The following is a 21,654-nucleotide window of genomic DNA, read 5'->3' as shown; positions in this document are numbered from 1 at the left end:
TGATCCAAGTCACGGCCATTTACTTTATGAACCTCCACCCCCATCTCCACCCCACTCTGAGCTAACCCACACCCAGCCTACCAATACACCCAGCATCTGTTGAAGACCACATACCTCGAACTAAGGCATATTGTAGCCTTAGCCAGACACTGTGAGAAGCCTGTGGTCCTCTTGGACTGTTAGTTTGTCACACATGCAGACACACACACAAATGCACACACAACGGTTCCCTAGGCTGAGAGACAGGATGCTGGGTGAATTAGGGCTGGGAGTACGCTAGCCACCACAGCTTGGTAAAACAACTACCTGGCTTGTCATCCTGCTGTTATCAACATATACCTCAATGCATCTGTGGTGTGTCATCTGCACATGCATGCCTGCATGAGACTGCTGCTGAAGCTGCTTCCTGGTTTGGGACTGTGTGTGTGGGGGAGGGGTGTGTGAGCATGTGTGTGTGTGTGACAATAAACCAGCGTGTGATCTGACTGTTAACAGGAAGCCCCTTATGTGATGTACAAGAAACACCAGATGAATCTGGAGGGGAATGACAGATATGAAGGCTACTGTGTCGATTTAGCTGCTGAAATTGCAAAACATGTGGGGATAAGATACAAACTGTCAGTAGTAGCAGACGGGAAGTACGGTGCGCGGGATCCAGACACCAAGACGTGGAACGGGATGGTGGGGGAACTGGTCTATGGGGTGAGTGGAGTCATCTCTAAGTCTCTCACTGATGTTCATTGTTACTTCACCAAAGGATGCGTCCCAAATAGAACTGTACTCCTTATATAGTGCGTTACTAATGACCAGGATCCATAGGGCTCTATATAGTGTGTTACTAATGACCAGGATCCATAGGGCTCTATATAGTGGGTTACTAATGACCAGGATCCATAGGGCTCTATAGTGGGTTACTAATGACCAGGATCCATAGGGCTCTATATAGTGCGTTACTAATGACCAGGATCCATAGGGCTCTATATAGTGGGTTACTAATGACCAGGATCCATAGGGCTCTATATAGTGGGTTACTAATGACCAGGATCTATAGGGCTCTATATAGTGGGTTACTAATGACCAGGATCCATAGAGCTCTATATAGTGGGTTACTAATGACCAGGATCCATAGGGCTCTAAATAGTGGGTTACTAATGACCAGGATCTATAGGGCTCTATATAGTGCGTTACTAATGACCAGGATCCATAGGGCTCTATATAGTGGGTTACTAATGACCAGGATCCATAGGGCTCTATATAGTGTGTTACTAATGACCAGGATCCATAGGGCTCTATATAGTGGGTTACTAATGACCAGGATCCATAGGGCTCTATATAGTGCATTACTAATGACCAGGATCTATAGGGCTCTATATAGTATGTTACTAATGACCAGGATCTATAGGGCTCTATAGTGTGTTACTAATGACCAGGATCCATAGGGCTCTATATAGTGGGTTACTAATGTCCAGGATCCATAGGGCTCTATAGTGTGGGTTACTAATGACCAGGATCTATAGGGCTCTATAGTGTGGGTTACTAATGACCAGGATCTATAGGGCTCTATAGTGTGCACAATATTTTGTGAATAGAGTTGCATTTGGGACGCAACATTTGTTTTAACATTTACTACCAGCAGTTGAAAGAGAAAAGTTATGTCTTAAAAATGTGATTATGTTACAGTGTTTATAGCCTGTCTCCTGTTGACGTAAAGTACAACTGGTGCTCTGATGTAGGTTTGGGCCACCTTGTCTCTGATGTATGTTTGGGCCCCTTGTCTCTGATGTAGGTTTGGGCCCCCTTGTCTCTGATGTAGGTTCGGGCCCCCTTGTCTCTGATGTAGGTTCGGGCCCCTTGTCTCTGATGTAGGTTTGGGCCCCCTTGTCTCTGATGTAGGTTTGGGCCCCCTTGTCTCTGATGTAGGTTTGGGGCCCCTTGTCTCTGATGTAGGTTTGGGCCCCCTTGTCTCTGATGTAGGTTCGGGGCCCCTTGTCTCTGATGTAGGTTTGGGCCCCCTTGTCTCTGATGTAGGTTTGGGGCCCCTTGTCTCTGATGTAGGTTTGGGCCCCCTTGTCTCTGATGTATGTTTGGGCCCCTTGTCTCTGATGTATGTTTGGGCCCCTTGTCTCTGATGTAGGTTTGGGCCCCTTGTCTCTGATGTATGTTTGGGCCCCTTGTCTCTGATGTAGGTTTGGGCCCCTTGTCTCTGATGTAGGTTTGGGCCCCCTTGTCTCTGATGTATGTTTGGGCCCCTTGTCTCTGATGTATGTTTGGGCCCCTTGTCTCTGATGTAGGTTTGGGCCCCTTGTCTCTGATGTATGTTTGGGCCCCTTGTCTCTGATGTAGGTTTGGGCCCCTTGTCTCTGATGTAGGTTTGGGCCCCTTGTCTCTGATGTATGTTTGGGCCCCTTGTCTCTGATGTAGGTTTGGGCCCCTTGTCTCTGATGTATGTTTGGGCCCCTTGTCTCTGATGTAGGTTTGGGCCCCTTGTCTCTGATGTATGTTTGGGCCCCTTGTCTCTGATGTAGGTTTGGGCCCCTTGTCTCTGATGTAGGGTTGGGCCCCTTGTCTATGTCATTGTGTTCAATGTGGTCTAAAAGGCTAAACTGATCTTAAACCGGCACACTTACTCTGAGAAGCTTTCTGAATACGGGCTCTGACCTCTCACCTCAGTATCTTCTGGTGCGCTCAGTCCCACTTTTACATTTCTCACTAGTCCCCTTTAAAAGCCTCAAACCCTCCAAAACGATTCCCCTTTACTCCCTCTCCTCCGAGACGACGGTCGAGGAGCAGGGCCGAGGGCTGTATATAAAATGGATGAGGGTTAGGTTTCCTCATCTGTTCAATTCCACCACCATCAGCCGGGAGAGATTGCCTACATCCCAAATGGTACTCTGATCCCTACGTAGTGCACTACTTTTGAAAGGAGCCCTGTGGGTAGTGCACTATATAGGGAATAGAGTGCCATTTGGGATGTAGTCATTTCCTGGTTTAGCTCGCTAACGCTGGGAAATTATCCTCTGAATGAGAAACGTTCACACACACACACACACACACACACACTCCCATCAGATGGAGAGAGAACACCCGGCCCAATCACCATCCACCCGTCTGTCCATCAACCGCGTCTCAGTGTGGTTATTTATGTCTGTCCATCCACCGGCGTCTCAGTGTGGTTATTTATGTCTGTCCATCCACCACGTCTCAGTGGGGTTATTTATGTCTGTCCATCCACCGTGTCTCAGTGTGGTTATTTATGTCTGTCCATCCACCGCGTCTCAGTGTGGTTATTTATGTCTGTCCATCCACCACGTCTCAGTGTGGTTATTTATGTCTGTCCATCCACCGGCGTCTCAGTGTGGTTATTTATGTCTGTCCATCCACCGGCGTCTCAGTGTGGTTATTTATGTCTGTCCATCCACCGGCGTCTCAGTGTGGTTATTTATGTCTGTCCATCCACCGCGTCTCAGTGTGGTTATTTATGTCTGTCCATCCACCGGCGTCTCAGTGTGGTTATTTATGTCTGTCCATCCACCGGCGTCTCTGTGTGGAAATTTATGTCTGTCCATCCACCGGCGTCTCAGTGTGGTTATTTATGTCTGTCCATCCACCGCGTCTCAGTGGGGTTATTTATGTCTGTCCATCCACCGCGTCTCAGTGTGGTTATTTATGTCTGTCCATCCACCGCGTCTCAGTGTGGTTATTTATGTCTGTCCATCCACCGCGTCTCAGTGTGGTTATTTATGTCTGTCCATCCACCGGCGTCTCAGTGTGGTTATTTATGTCTGTCCATCCACCGGCGTCTCAGTGTGGTTATTTATGTCTGTCCATCCACCGGCGTCTCAGTGTGGTTATTTATGTCTGTCCATCCACCGCGTCTCAGTGTGGTTATTTATGTCTGTCCATCCACCGCGTCTCAGTGGGGTTATTCATGTCTGTCCATCCACCGGCGTCTCAGTGTGGTTATTTATGTCTGTCCATCCACCGTGTCTCTGTGGGGTTATTTATGTCTGTCCATCCACCGCGTCTCAGTGTGGTTATTTATGTCTGTCCATCCACCGTGTCTCTGTGTGGTTATTTATGTCTGTCCATCCACCGCGTCTCAGTGTGGTTATTTATGTCTGTCCATCCACCGTGTCTCTGTGGGGTTATTTATGTCTGTCCATCCACCGCGTCTCAGTGTGGTTATTTATGTCTGTCCATCCACCACGTCTCAGTGTGGTTATTTATGTCTGTCCATCCACCGTGTCTCTGTGGGGTTATTTATGTCTGTCCATCCACCGCGTCTCAGTGGGGTTATTTATGTCTGTCCATCCACCGCGTCTCAGTGGGGTTATTTATGTCTGTCCATCCACCGCGTCTCAGTGTGGTTATTTATGTCTGTCCATCCACCGCGTCTCAGTGTGGTTATTTATGTCTGTCCATCCACCGGCGTCTCTGTGTGGTTATTTATGTCTGTCCATCCACCGCGTCTCAGTGGGGTTATTTATGTTTGTCCATCCACCGGTGTCTCTGTGTGGTTATTTATGTCTGTCCATCCACCGCGTCTCAGTGGGGTTATTTATGTCTGTCCATCCACCGCGTCTCTGTGTGGTTATTTATGTCTGTCCATCCACCGCGTCTCAGTGGGGTTATTTATGTCTGTCCATCCACCGCGTCTCAGTGTGGTTATTTATGTCTGTCCATCCACCGCGTCTCAGTGTGGTTATTTATGTCTGTCCATCCACCAGCGTCTCTGTGTGGTTATTTATGTCTGTCCATCAACCGCGTCTCAGTGGGGTTATTTATGTCTGTCCATCCACCGCGTCTCAGTGTGGTTATTTATGTCTGTCCATCCACCGCGTCTCAGTGTGGTTATTTATGTCTGTCCATCCACCGCGTCTCAGTGGGGTTATTTATGTCTGTCCATCCACCAGCGTCTCTGTGTGGAAATTTATGTCTGTCCATCCACCGCGTCTCAGTGTGGTTATTTATGTCTGTCCATCCACCGCGTCTCAGTGTGGTTATTTATGTCTGTCCATCCACCGCGTCTCAGTGTGGTTATTTAAAACTGGAGAGTCTAATGATTGAGTTAAATTTGACCTTCTGACCAGTTAACTAATGCTGTCTTAGTTGTGTTTTAAAAGTCAGCCCTGAAGTTTTGAAACGCTTTCTGTATGGCTGAGTATTCTCTTCTCTATTGATTGACTGTTACCACGGACACCGTTATTATTAAGAGGTTATGTTATAGCTCTGCTGCCGCCATTGTGTTTATTGGTGTATTTCCCCACCGTTTGACCCTTCTCTCCTCATGTAGCTTTATCACGTCTTTCTTCTTCTACACATGTTTTGTTGTTGTTGTAGAAACACAATGGTTAAGGCTACAATACGAAGACATGTCCTTCACGAGTCACTGCCTGGGAACAAACGCTGCTGTTTGATTCGTTCACTGTGTCGTATGCTACACCCAAGATGCAGCAGTAACTTGTCTGAATACTGCTGCTTTTTAACAAAGAAAGAAAGCCCATCGTTTTGATAGTAAAAAAAAGTGCCATCACCACTTCCAAGGATGTGTTTTGGTAACAAGCCATGATGGGGATGAAAGAAAGAAAGAAATTAATAAAGAGAGAAAGAAAGAAAGAGACAAGAAGAACGAGAGAAAGAAATACATAAAATAAGAGAAAAAGATGAAAGGGAGCTTGGGAGATTAAAATAATGTAGATGAGAAAAGCATTTGTCTCGTCTCTTCCAGGCATGGAGGCGCTGTGAATGGGATGAGAGGGGTGGAGAGAGAGAGAGAGAGAGAGAGAGAGAGAGAGAGAGAGAGAGAGAGAGAGAGAGAGAGAGAGAGAGAGAGAGAGAGAGAGAGAGAGAGAGAGAGAGAGAGAGAGAGAGAGAGAGAGAGAGAGAGAGAGAGAGAGAGAGAGAGAGAGAGAGAGAGAGAGAGAGAGAGAGAGAGAGAGAGAGAGGCAGTCAGGGAGGGAGGGAAGGGGGCTGGGAGGGAGGCTGAAGTGGAGTGGTTTACTCACACAGCCTTGGGTTACTGTCTTTCTCCCACCATTTTAAAGGCTGTAATTTAAATCAGAGCTGTTCTGTTAGACATACCTACATAACAGTTACACTGGTGTATATATTTTCTGTTGTGTTACAGAAAGATGACCAGCAACTATTATTCATCTGTCCTGAAAAGCCTTGGCTGCATTCCACATCACAAATGGCACTCTATTCCCTACCTGTGAACCACTTTGGACAGGGCCCATAGGGAATGACCTGCCGTTTGGGACACAGGGAATATGTTTTCGGGATATTTCCCCTGCCTTCCCCTGCCTTACAAATAAATAACTTATTACCTTTAATTAGCTATTTATATGCAAATTATGTTATGATGTATTGACATTCACTGTTGAGTTTCATAAACCAAAGATAAACGGAAATGGATTTCGGTAATGTATGTTATTATTTGTATTCCTGCAAAGTTTCCAGCCTGTTCTTAGCCTCCTTCTGGTTAGACCCCATCAGTCTCACACAGTCAGAAAGCTTTAAACTAACTAGACAAGGGTAGAGACTGCAGCTACATAATTCACATCTGACAAACACACATTTATGTGTTTCTAATTATGCCCAATCTGTGTCTAGAAGGCTGAGGGGGGGGATGGTGAAGATGAAATGTTTGAAAATATTTTTGCCTTTCAATCTTTCCCCTTTCTCCCTCTCTGCTCTCTTCTCTTATCTCTTGTGTGTGTTGAGACTCTGTACTCAATGTAGTACACATGCTACACATTATTCATTCTATATAGGATATTTCTTTGATGTTGTTGTTGTTGTGTTGATTAAAACCATCCTGAGGTACAGACTGTGCGAGCTTTTCCTTTCCCTTCGTGTTGTTTTGTTTTGTCCGCTTTGAGACTGTAAAGCACAACCGTAGGCCAATATTTTAAGAAACTCACGAAAACTGTATATAAGTTAAGGAACTTTATTTATCAAACTTATTTTTATTTCATTCTACCTCAAATGATGCATAATATCTAGATTAAAAACCATATCTGAGACAGAACCAAACTAACCCACTCTACGTGTCCCTGTTTCCAGAGAGCAGATATAGCTGTGGCACCTCTCACCATAACCCTGGTTCGTGAGGAGGTGATCGACTTCTCCAAGCCCTTCATGTCTCTGGGCATCTCCATCATGATCAAGAAGCCCCAGAAGTCTAAACCCGGGGTGTTCTCCTTCCTGGACCCGCTGGCCTATGAGATATGGATGTGTATCGTGTTCGCTTACATCGGTGTGAGTGTGGTCCTGTTCCTGGTCAGCCGCTTCAGCCCTTATGAGTGGAACCTGGATGAACAGGATGAAACCAAAGACCCCCAGACACCTCCAGATCCTCCCAACGACTTTGGCATCTTCAACTCTCTGTGGTTCTCTCTGGGAGCCTTCATGCAACAAGGATGTGAGATATCACCCAGGTAGGAAACGATCTGACCAAGAAATACAATGGGGTAGATCTGACCTAGAAATACAATGGGGTAGATCTGATGTAGAAATACAATGGGGTAGATCTGATGTAGAAATACAATGGGGTAGATCTGATGTAGAAATACAATGGGGTAGATCTGATGTAAAAATATAATGGGGTAGATCTGATGTAAAAATATAATGGGGTAGATCTGATGTAGAAATACAATGGGGTAGATCTGATGTAGAAATATAATGGGGTAGATCTAATGTAGAAATACAATGGGGTAGATCTGATGTAGAAATATAATGGGGTAGATCTGATGTAAAAATATAATGGGGTAGATCTGATGTAAAAATATAATGGGGTAGATCTGATGTAGAAATATAATGGGGTAGATCTGATGTAAAAATATAATGGGGTAGATCTGATGTAAAAATATAATGGGGTAGATCTGATGTAAAATTATAATGGGTATATCTGGTGTAAAAATATAATGGGGTAGATCTGATGTAAAATTATAATGGGTATATCTGATGTAAAAATATAATGGGGTAGATCTGATGTAAAATTATAATGGGTATATCTGATGTAAAAATATAATGGGGTAGATCTGATGTAAAATTAGAATGGGTATATCTGATGTAAAAATATAATGGGGTAAATCTGATGTAAAATTATAATGGGTATATCTGATGTAAAAATATAATGGGGTAGATCTGATGTAAAAATATAATGGGGTAGATCTGATGTAAAATTATAATGGGTATATCTGATGTAAAAATATAATGGGGTAGATCTGATGTAAAAATATAATGGGTATATCTGATGTAAAAATATAATGGGGTAGATCTGATGTAGAAATATAATGGGTAGATCTGATGTAAAAATATAATGGGGTAGATCTGATGTAGAAATATAATGGGTAGATCTGATGTAAAAATATAATGGGTAGATCTGATGTAAAAATATAATGGGGTAGATCTGATGTAAAAATATAATGGGGTAGATCTGATGTAAGAATATAATGGGTAGATCTGATGTAAGAATATAATGGGGTAGATCTGATGTAAAAATATAATGGGGTAGATCTGATGTAAAAATATAATGGGGTAGATCTAATGTAAAAAATATAATGGGGTAGATCTGATGTAAAATTACAATGGGGTAGATCTAATGTAAAAAATATAATGGGGTAGATCTGATGTAAAAATATAATGGGGTAGATCTGATGTAAAAATATAATGGGGTAGATCTGATGTAGAATATAATGGGGTAGATCTGATGTAAAATTATAATGGGTAGATCTGATGTAAAAATATAATGGGGTAGATCTGATGTAAAAAATATAATGGGGTAGATCTGATGTAAAATTATAATGGGGTAGATCTGATGTAAAATTATAATGGGTAGATCTGATGTAAAAATATAATGGGGTAGATCTGATGTAAAATTATAATGGGGTAGATCTGATGTAAAATTATAATGGGTATATCTGATGTAAAAATATAATGGGGTAGATCTGATGTAAAATATAATGGGGTAGATCTGATGTAAAATTATAATGGGTATATCTGATGTAAAAATATAATGGGGTAGATCTGATGTAAAATTATAATGGGGTAGATCTGATGTAAAAATATAATGGGTATATCTGATGTAAAAAATATAATGGGTAGATCTGATGTAAAATTATAATGGGTATATCTGATGTAAAAATATAATGGGGTAGATCTGATGTAAAAATATAATGGGGTAGATCTGATGTAAAAATATAATGGGGTAGATCTGATGTAAAAAATATAATGGGTAGATCTGATGTAAAAATATAATGGGGTAGATCTGATGTAGAAATATAATGGGTAGATCTGATGTAAAAATATAATGGGGTAGATCTGATGTAGAAATATAATGGGTAGATCTGATGTAAAAATATAATGGGTAGATCTGATGTAAAAATATAATGGGGTAGATCTGATGTAAAAATATAATGGGGTAGATCTGATGTAAGAATATAATGGGTAGATCTGATGTAGAATATAATGGGGTAGATCTGATGTAAAAATATAATGGGGTAGATCTGATGTAAAAATATAATGGGGTAGATCTGATGTAGAAATATAATGGGGTAGATCTGATGTAAAAATATAATGGGGTAGATCTGATGTAGAAATATAATGGGGTAGATCTGATGTAAAAATATAATGGGGTAGATCTGATGTAAAAATATAATGGGGTAGATCTGATGTAAAAATATAATGGGGTAGATCTGATGTAGAAATACAATGGGGTAGATTGGAATATTGTGCCTCTCTTTGGACGCCTTAAATAGAATAGAATACGTTGTAGTATAAAATATAGCTTATGAATTCTCACTTACATACAGTACAGCACACGGGACGACACGCGGTACGACACGCGGTACGATACACGGTACGACACACGGTAGGACACACGGTAGGACACGCGGTACGACACCCGGTACGACACGCGGTACGACACGCGGTACGACACGCGGTACGACACGCGGTACGATACACGGTACGACACCCGGTACGACACCCGGTACGATACACGGTACGACACACGGTAGGACACGCGGTACGACACCCGGTACGACACACGGTACGACACGCGGTACAACACGCGGTACGATACACGGTACGACACCCGGTACGACACCCGGTACGATACACGGTACGACACACGGTAGGACACGCGGTACGACACCCGGTACGACACGCGGTACGACACGCGGTACGACACCCGGTACGACACCCGGTACGACACGCGGTAGGACACACGGTGCGACACCCGGTACGACACCCGGTACGACACCCGGTACGACACCCGGTACACGGCACACGGCACACTCTGCATAAGAGTGTCTGCTTAATGACTCGAATGGAAACACGTGTCTGTGTGCCAGTTGTATTTTATTCCCGCGCTATACAGCATGCCCATTATGAAGTCTCTCCCCTCAATAGAGCTTAGTGATGTTGTTTAACATTACCACTGAGCAGTCAGATAGATCTTTATGGTCAATCAGTCAGAGGGTTGTTCAAGCATCCTAAAACAATGACTTTTCTCTGCCACACTACGTTCTTCTCTTCAGCACTTCACTATCCGACAGCGCACTTATTAAAGATGTATTACGGCTATTAGGCTCAGTTGTGTCTGAAATGGTAATATGATGTCCAGGGCCTAAATGATCAATACTTCTGTGCTATGGCTTTGGGTCTATATGGTCACATGACCTCATGTTATAGGCCTGGTTAGGTTGACCTTACACTTTCTGATCCCAGAATACACTGCTGGTGATGAGTCTGCTGGATGACATGACATCATTAAAACATCTATATCTAAAAGACCATGTCACATTTTCTCCCAGTTTCTCAGTTGAAGTTGGATGCGTGGTTGGATATACTGAAGTTGGATATACTGATATACTGACGTTGGATATACTGATATACTGAAGTTGGATATGCTGATATACTGACGTTGGATATACTGATATACTGAAGTTGGATATGCTGATATACTGACGTTGGATATACTGATATACTGAAGTTGGATATGCTGATATACTGACGTTGGATATACTGATATACTGAAGTTGGATATGCTGATATACTGACGTTGGATATACTGATATACTGAAGTTGGATATGCTGATATACTGACGTTGGATATACTGATATACTGAAGTTGGATATGCTGATATACTGACGTTGGATATACTGATATACTGAAGTTGGATATGCTGATATACTGACGTTGGATATACTGATATACTGAAGTTGGATATACTGATATACTGAAGTTGGATATACTGATATACTGAAGTTGGATATGCTGATATACTGACGTTGGATATACTGATATACTGAAGTTGGATATGCTGATATACTGACGTTGGATATACTGATATACTGAAGTTGAATATACTGATATACTGAAGTTGAATATACTGATATACTGAAGTTGGATATGCTGATATACTGATATACTGAAGTTGGATATGCTGATATACTGAAGTTGGATATACTGATATACTGAAGTTGGATATACTGATATACTGAAGTTGAATATACTGATATACTGAAGTTGAATATACTGATATACTGAAGTTGAATATACTGATATACTGAAGTTGGATATACTGATATACTGAAGTTGAATATACTGATATACTGACGTTGGATATACTGATATACTGAAGTTGGATATGCTGATATACTGACGTTGGATATACTGATATACTGAAGTTGGATATGCTGATATACTGACGTTGGATATACTGATATACTGAAGTTGGATATGCTGATATACTGACGTTGGATATACTGATATACTGAAGTTGGATATGCTGATATACTGACGTTGGATATACTGATATACTGAAGTTGGATATACTGATATACTGAAGTTGGATATACTGATATACTGAAGTTGGATATGCTGATATACTGACGTTGGATATACTGATATACTGAAGTTGGATATGCTGATATACTGACGTTGGATATACTGATATACTGAAGTTGAATATACTGATATACTGAAGTTGAATATACTGATATACTGAAGTTGGATATGCTGATATACTGACGTTGGATATGCTGATATACTGACGTTGGATATACTGATATACTGAAGTTGGATATGCTGATATACTGATATACTGAAGTTGGATATGCTGATATACTGAAGTTGGATATACTGATATACTGAAGTTGGATATACTGATATACTGAAGTTGAATATACTGATATACTGAAGTTGAATATACTGATATACTGAAGTTGAATATACTGATATACTGAAGTTGGATATACTGATATGCTGAAGTTGAATATACTGATATACTGAAGTTGAATATACTGATATACTGAAGTTGAATATACTGATATACTGAAGTTGAATATACTGATATACTGACGTTGGATATACTGATATACTGAAGTTGGATATGCTGATATACTGACGTTGGATATACTGATATACTGAAGTTGGATATGCTGATATACTGACGTTGGATATACTGATATACTGAAGTTGGATATGCTGATATACTGACGTTGGATATACTGATATACTGAAGTTGGATATGCTGATATACTGACGTTGGATATACTGATATACTGAAGTTGGATATGCTGATATACTGACGTTGGATATACTGATATACTGAAGTTGGATATGCTGATATACTGACGTTGGATATACTGATATACTGAAGTTGGATATGCTGATATACTGACGTTGGATATACTGATATACTGAAGTTGGATATACTGATATACTGAAGTTGGATATACTGATATACTGAAGTTGGATATGCTGATATACTGACGTTGGATATACTGATATACTGAAGTTGGATATGCTGATATACTGACGTTGGATATACTGATATACTGAAGTTGAATATACTGATATACTGAAGTTGAATATACTGATATACTGAAGTTGGATATGCTGATATACTGATATACTGAAGTTGGATATGCTGATATACTGAAGTTGGATATACTGATATACTGAAGTTGGATATACTGATATACTGAAGTTGAATATACTGATATACTGAAGTTGAATATACTGATATACTGAAGTTGAATATACTGATATACTGAAGTTGGATATACTGATATACTGAAGTTGAATATACTGATATACTGACGTTGGATATACTGATATACTGAAGTTGGATATGCTGATATACTGACGTTGGATATACTGATATACTGAAGTTGGATATGCTGATATACTGACGTTGGATATACTGATATACTGAAGTTGGATATGCTGATATACTGACGTTGGATATACTGATATACTGAAGTTGGATATGCTGATATACTGACGTTGGATATACTGATATACTGAAGTTGGATATACTGATATACTGAAGTTGGATATACTGATATACTGAAGTTGGATATGCTGATATACTGACGTTGGATATACTGATATACTGAAGTTGGATATGCTGATATACTGACGTTGGATATACTGATATACTGAAGTTGAATATACTGATATACTGAAGTTGAATATACTGATATACTGAAGTTGGATATGCTGATATACTGACGTTGGATATGCTGATATACTGACGTTGGATATACTGATATACTGAAGTTGGATATGCTGATATACTGATATACTGAAGTTGGATATGCTGATATACTGAAGTTGGATATACTGATATACTGAAGTTGGATATACTGATATACTGAAGTTGAATATACTGATATACTGAAGTTGAATATACTGATATACTGAAGTTGAATATACTGATATACTGAAGTTGGATATACTGATATGCTGAAGTTGAATATACTGATATACTGAAGTTGAATATACTGATATACTGAAGTTGGATATGCTGATATACTGAAGTTGGATATACTGATATACTGAAGTTGGATATACTGATATACTGAAGTTGAATATACTGATATACTTAAGTTGGATATACTGATATACTGAAGTTGAATATACTGATATACTGAAGTTGAATATACTGATATACTGAAGTTGGATATACTGATATACTGAAGTTGGATATACTGATATACTGAAGTTGGATATACTGATATACTGAAGTTGGATATACTGATATACTGAAGTTGGATATACTGATATACTGAAGTTGAATATACTGATATACTGATATACTGAAGTTGGATATACTGATATACTGAAGTTGAATATACTGATATACTGAAGTTGAATATACTGATATACTGAAGTTGGATATGCTGATATACTGACGTTGGATATACTGATATACTGAAGTTGGATATGCTGATATACTGACGTTGGATATACTGATATACTGAAGTTGGATATGCTGATATACTGACGTTGGATATACTGATATACTGAAGTTGGATATGCTGATATACTGACGTTGGATATACTGATATACTGAAGTTGGATATGCTGATATACTGAAGTTGGATATACTGATATACTGAAGTTGGATATACTGATATACTGAAGTTGAATATACTGATATACTGAAGTTGGATATACTGATATACTGAAGTTGAATATACTGATATACTGAAGTTGAATATACTGATATACTGAAGTTGGATATACTGATATACTGAAGTTGGATATACTGATATACTGAAGTTGGATATACTGATATACTGAAGTTGGATATACTGATATACTGAAGTTGGATATACTGATATACTGAAGTTGAATATACTGATATACTGATATACTGAAGTTGGATATACTGATATACTGAAGTTGAATATACTGATATACTGAAGTTGAATATACTGATATACTGAAGTTGAATATACTGATATACTGAAGTTGAATATACTGATATACTGAAGTTGGATATACTGATATACTGAAGTTGGATATACTGATATACTGAAGTTGAATATACTGATATCCTGATATACTGAAGTTGGATATACTGATATACTGAAGTTGAATATACTGATATACTGATATACTGAAGTTGGATATACTGATATACTGAAGTTGGATATACTGATATACTGAAGTTGAATATACTGATATACTGATATACTGAAGTTGGATATACTGATATACTGAAGTTGAATATACTGATATACTGAAGTTGAATATACTGATATACTGAAGTTGGATATACTGATATACTGAAGTTGAATATGCTGATATACTGACGTTGAATATACTGATATATTGACGTTGGATATACTGATATACTGACGTTGGATATACTGATATACTGAATAGGATATACTGATATACTGAAGTTGAATATACTGATATACTGAATAGGATATACTGATATACTGACATTGGATATACTGATATACTGAATAGGATATACTGATATACTGAATAGGATATACTGATATACTGAAGTTGGATATACTGATATACTGAAGTTGGATATACTGATATACTGAAGTTGGATATGCTGATATACTGAATAGGATATACTGTGTATAGGGTTAGAGACTAGTGAGCTGTGTCAGTCGTACTGTAGCAGTCTACTGTAAAAGACTGGGATCCAGTGAGCTGTGTCAGTCTACTGTAGCAGGCTACTGTAAAAGACTGGGATCCAGTGAGCTGTGTCAGTCTACTGTAGCAGGCTACTGTAAAAGACTGGGATCCAGTGAGCTGTGTCAGTCTACTGTAGCAGGCTACTGTAAAAGACTGGGATCCAGTGAGCTGTGTCAGTCTACTGTAGCAGGCTACTGGCCACGTGGTCCCGTGTGGCTCAGTTGGTAGAGCATGGCGCTTGCAACGCCAGGGTTGTGGGTTCATTCCCCGCGGGGGGACCAGGATGAATATGTATGAACTTTGTCTGCTAAATGTAAATGTAAATGTAAATGTAAAAGACTGGGATCCAGTGAGTTGTGTCAGTCTACTGTAGCATGCTACTGTAAAAGACTGTGTTCCTTTGAGCTGTGTCAGTCGTACTGTAGCAGGCTACTGTAAAAGACTGGGATCCAGTGAGCTGTGTCAGTCGTACTGTAGCAGGCTACTGTAAAAGACTGGGATCCAGTGAGCTGTGTCAGTCTACTGTAGCAGGCTACTGTAAAAGACTGGGATCCAGTGAGCTGTGTCAGTCTACTGTAGCAGTCTACTGTAAAAGACTGGGATCCAGTGAGCTGTGTCAGTCTACTGTAGCAGGCTACTGTAAAAGACTGGGATCCAGTGAGCTGTGTCAGTCTACTGTAGCAGGCTACTGTAAAAGACTGTGTTCCTTTGAGCTGTGTCAGTCTACTGTAGCAGGCTACTGTAAAAGACTGTGTTCCTTTGAGCTGTGTCAGTCTACTGTAAAAGACTGGGATCCAGTGAGCTTGTTGTATGATACATTCCCGGACTCCAGGGTAGTTTCACAGTTTAAAATTGTATTGTAATATAGTGACTCAGCTTCAGGTTTTTATAGCCAGGCTAACAAAGGTTTTTATGGGCTTAAAGGACGACGCTCCAGTGAGCTGTGTCTGTAGCATTAGGTGCAGTGGTGCACCGTCTGCAGTGGTGCACCGCCTGCAGTGGGTTTACAAGCTCTGCTAATGGCACATCTCTCTAATGGGTTGTTCATTCTCCCTCTCTTCTCCCCTCTCTGTTTCCTTGTTTCTCTCTGTTTAGCTATCTCACTCTTTCTTCCTGCCTCTCTCTCCTTCTTCCTCCCTTTCTCTCTCTCTCTCTCTGTATCTCTCCACCTCTCTTTTACTCCCCCTTTTCTCACTCTTTCTATCGCTCTTTCCCTCTCTCTATATCTCTCCTCTGCTCTCTCTCTCCCACCCCTCTCTCTCTACCTCTCGCTCTCTCTACCTCTCTCTCAATTCAATTCAAATGTCAAATTAACGGGCTTTATTGGCATGGGAAACATATGTTAACATTGCCAAAGCAAGTGAAGTAGATAATAAACAAAAGTGAAATAAACAATGAAAATGTACAAAACGTTAAATCTTTCTCTCCATCTCTCTCTACCTCTCTCTCTCTCTACCTCTCTCTCTCTCTCTCTCTCTCTCTCTCTCTCTCTCTCTCTCTCTCTCTCTCTCTCTCTCTCTCTCTCTCTCTCTCTCTCTCTCTCTCTCTCTCTCTCTACCTCTGTCTCTCAGGTCCCTATCAGGGAGAATAGTAGGGGGCGTGTGGTGGTTTTTCACTCTCATCATCATCTCGTCCTATACGGCCAACCTGGCTGCTTTCCTCACAGTGGAGAGGATGGTGTCGCCCATAGAGAGTGCTGAGGACCTGGCTAAACAGACTGAGATCGCCTACGGAACTCTAGATGCTGGTTCCACCAAGGAGTTCTTTAGGGTGAGTAACGGAACACCGGAATGCTGTTGCTAACAACTGGTCCATCAGCTAGTTGGTACACCGGGTTGATCATCTAGGTCAACTAGTCATTCAGGGGCCAATCCTATCATCCACTTAAAGTCACATTTTCACTTATTCTCCCATTGACATCAATGCATGACTTAAGTGAAAGTTAGGATTTGACCTTCAGCAATTACTGCTGGTAACTCTGTACAACTGGCTGGTCGGCTAGTTTTAGTACAAATGGTCAATCAGCAAGTCCTGTGGCAGAATACATTGTAAAAAGAGAGTGTTTTGGTCTGATTTCATTGGGTGGCAGGTAGCCCGGTGGTTAGAGAGTTGGGCCGGTAACCGTAATGCTACTAGATTGAATCCCCGAGCCGACAAGGTAAAAATCTGTCCTTCTGCCCCTGAACAAGGCAGTTAACCCACTGTTCCTAGGCCGCCATTGTAAATAAGAATTTGTTCTTAAATCTGAAACCAAGTCCCTGAAACCTCTTCAGTACAGCTGTACATTTCCATTTACTAGCGTCAACACTGTATCTCTGACAAAAGTCATCCCGTATTTCAATCAGAACCACAGAACAAGTCATAAGAACTGTCGAGGTGTGGAGGAGCGTGTAAAGTGCTTCTTGAAATGTGACGACACATGAATGGTGATTTTATACAGTGGCAATGTGGTTATGCTGGTCTTGTCCAGCTTTGAGACAGTTAGTCTGATCAGCAGAAAGTCTGATTGCTAATGACGTGTCTAACACGCGCACACACACACACACACACACACACACACACTCTTTAATGGTGATGAAACAGAGTTCTAATCAGAGAGTCCACATCAGCCCTACAGTAACTCAAAGGGGTCAGCTCACCAAACCTAATTAGCCGGCTGCGGCTGCATGGTAAATTGGAGCTGAAGATCTCCAGTCCAAACAGAGGAGATGGAAGGAAGCCATATGTCCACTGGCAGAGAGGGACGAGCCAATTAAGTTATAAATGATTAACCAAATTCTCATCCGAGAGTTCATCCATCCCCTTATCAGCGTGCATACAATACAACACAGCGTGTTGTGCCAGAGTGGAGGAGTTTGATTACAATGTACACATCACTGTGGTACTGGAATATATAGCTAGGGCGAACAGTGGGTATTAGAGCAAGTGAATTGAAACAGTATGGACGTCTTGCAAGAAGTAGCAACTAAATTGTGGAGGAGGTACTTTAGAATGTACTGTAACACACTGTTATGATCATGGATCATTATGTTTATAATCATTTGGTATTTACCAGCTCTATTTATAGTATAACATATTAAATGCTGTTGGGAATATGTTATGATGTAGTCTAAAAGCTCAAGTACTGTTTAAACAATGAGACGGCAGCGAGAGAGAGAGAGAGAGAGAGAAAGAGTGAGAGAGAGAGAGCGAGAGAGAGAGACAGAGAGAGAGAGAGAGAGAGAGAGAGAGAGAGAGAGAGAGAGAGAGAGAGAGAGAGAGAGAGAGAGAGAGAGAGAGAGAGAGAGAGAGATAGAGAGAGAGAGAGAGAGAGAGAGAGAGAGAGAGAGAGAGAGAGAGAGAGAGAGAGAGAGAGAGAGTGGGTGTACTAAAACCTTATATCTTATTATGAGAGGTGGCAATTAGCGAATGTGTATGTAATGTCTAGGTTATTTGATATGCAGAACAGTGGACACAGCCAGGGACTAACATAGATAATGAATACTGTAGAAGACACACATACACTTACTGAGGCCTGGTTGGGGAGCTGAAGACAGATTTCACGTATTCCATATGATGAGTGTCCTAGTTCCTGCCGGAGCCTTCAGAGTAGAAATGAGGTGTGTCGCGTTGTTCCACAGGACTTTAATTAAAACTGGAGAGAAAAAAACACTGATTAATGGGCTCAAGTTCTCTCTGTGTGTGTGTGTGTGTGTGTGTGTGTGTGTGTGTGTGTGTGTGCGTGCGTGCGTGCGTGCGTGCGAGCGAGTGCGCGAGTGCGCGTGATTTTTGATTCGATTTTGATTTATTGGGATGGGGTCCGACACATAACGAAAAAGACATTACAAACAAAATACTTTACAAATGACATACATTTAAAAACATTAACATATCGTGTGTGTGCATCTATCAGTTACACACACATGTCAGTTCATACACACAACAAGTAGATCACATGTCAGTTCATACACACAACAAGTAGATCACATGTCAGTTCATACACACAACAAGTAGGTCACATGTCAGTTCATACACACAACAAGTAGGTCACATGTCAGTTCATACACACGGCAAGTAGATCACATGTCAGTACATACACACAACAAGTAGATCACATGTCAGTTCATACACACAACAAGTAGATCACATGTCAGTTCATACACACAACAAGTAGATCACATGTCAGTTCATACACACAACAAGTAGGTCACATGTCAGTTCATACACACAACAAGTAGGTCACATGTCAGTTCATACACACAGCAAGTAGATCACATGTCAGTACATACACACAACAAGTAGATCACATGTCAGTACATACACACAACATGTAGATCACATGTCAGTTCATACACACAACCAGTAGATCACATGTCAGTTCATACACACAACAAGTAGATCACATGTCAGTTCATACACACAGCAAGTTGGTCACATGTCAGGTCATACACACAACAAGTAGGTCACATGTCAGTTCATACACACAACAAGTAGATCACATGTCAGTACATACACACAACATGTAGGTCACATGTCAGTTCATACACACAACCAGTAGATCACATATCAGTTCATACACACAACCAGTAGGTCACATGTCAGTTCATACACACAACAAGTAGATCACATGTCAGATCATACACACAACAAGTAGGTCACATGTCAGTTCATAACACAACAAGTAGGTCATATGTCAGTTCATACACACAACAAGTAGGTCACATGTCAGTTCATACACACAGCAAGTAGGTCACATGTCAGTTCATACACACAACATGTAGGTCACATGTCAGTTCATACACACAGCAAGTAGGTCACATGTCAGTTCATACACACAACAAGTAGATCACATGTCAGTTCATACACACAACATGTAGGTCACATGTCAGTTCATACACACAACCAGTAGATCACATATCAGTTCATACACACAACCAGTAGGTGACATGTCAGTTCATACACACAACAAGTAGGTCACATGTCAGTTCATACACACAGCAAGTAGGTCACATGTCAGTTCATACACACAACATGTAGGTCACATGTCAGTTCATACACACAACCAGTAGATCACATATCAGTTCATACACACAACAAGTAGGTCACATGTCAGTTCATACACACAGCAAGTAGGTCACATGTCAGTTCATACACACAACATGTAGGTCACATGTCAGTTCATACACACAGCAAGTAGGTCACATGTCAGTTCATACACACAACAAGTAGGTCACATGTCAGTTCATACACACAGCAAGTAGGTCACATGTCAGTTCATACACACAGCAAGTAGGTCACATGTCAGTTCATACACACAACATGTAGGTCACATGTCAGTTCATACACACAGCAAGTAGGTCACATGTCAGTTCATACACACAACAAGTAGATCACATGTCAGTTCATACACACAACAAGTAGATCACATGTCAGTTCATACACACAACATGTAGGTCACATGTCAGTTCATACACACAACCAGTAGATCACATATCAGTTCATACACACAACCAGTAGGTCACATGTCAGTTCATACACACAACAAGTAGGTCATATGTCAGTTCATACACACAACAAGTAGGTCACATGTCAGTTCATACACACAACAAGTAGGTCATATGTCAGTTCATACACACAACAAGTAGGTCACATGTCAGTTCATACACACAGCAAGTAGATCACATGTCAGTACATACACACAACAAGTAGATCACATGTCAGTACATACACACAACATGTAGATCACATGTCAGTTCATACACACAACCAGTAGATCACATGTCAGTTCATATACACAACAAGTAGGTCACATGTCAGTTCATACACACAACAAGTAGATGACATGTCAGTTCATACACACAGCAAGTTGGTCACATGTCACTTCATACACACAACAAGTAGATCACATGTCAGTTCATACACACAGCAAGTAGGTCACATGTCAGTTCATACACACAACATGTAGGTCACATGTCAGTTCATACACACAGCAAGTAGGTCACATGTCAGTTCATACACACAACATGTAGGTCACATGTCAGTTCATACACACAACAAGTAGGTCACATGTCAGTTCATACACACAACAAGTAGGTCACATGTCAGTTCATACACACAACAAGTAGATCACATGTCAGTTCATACACACAACCAGTAGATCACATGTCAGTTCATACACACAACATGTAGGTCACATGTCAGTTCATACACAC

The 21,654-nt window shown here is 40.8% G+C and overlaps 1 protein-coding gene across 2 annotated transcripts in view; it reads left to right on the top strand.

Annotated features, from left to right (window-relative positions):
* Positions 1-21,654, top strand: part of LOC139574756 (glutamate receptor 3-like) — a 328,769-nt gene that overhangs the window by 239,017 nt on the left and 68,098 nt on the right. For both annotated transcript variants that reach the window (XM_071399624.1, XM_071399622.1), the window contains exons 10-12: positions 496-702; positions 7,066-7,439; positions 17,035-17,233. In XM_071399624.1, coding sequence (XP_071255725.1) covers positions 496-702; positions 7,066-7,439; positions 17,035-17,233 — 780 coding nt within the window. The remainder of the gene's footprint in view (positions 1-495; positions 703-7,065; positions 7,440-17,034; positions 17,234-21,654) is intronic.

Source organism: Salvelinus alpinus, chromosome 4 (assembly GCF_045679555.1).
Source record: "Salvelinus alpinus chromosome 4, SLU_Salpinus.1, whole genome shotgun sequence".
Classification (NCBI taxonomy): domain Eukaryota; kingdom Metazoa; phylum Chordata; class Actinopteri; order Salmoniformes; family Salmonidae; genus Salvelinus; species Salvelinus alpinus.
Note: the sequence above shows the minus strand (reverse complement) of the source record. Positions and strands in the feature narration are given on the sequence as shown.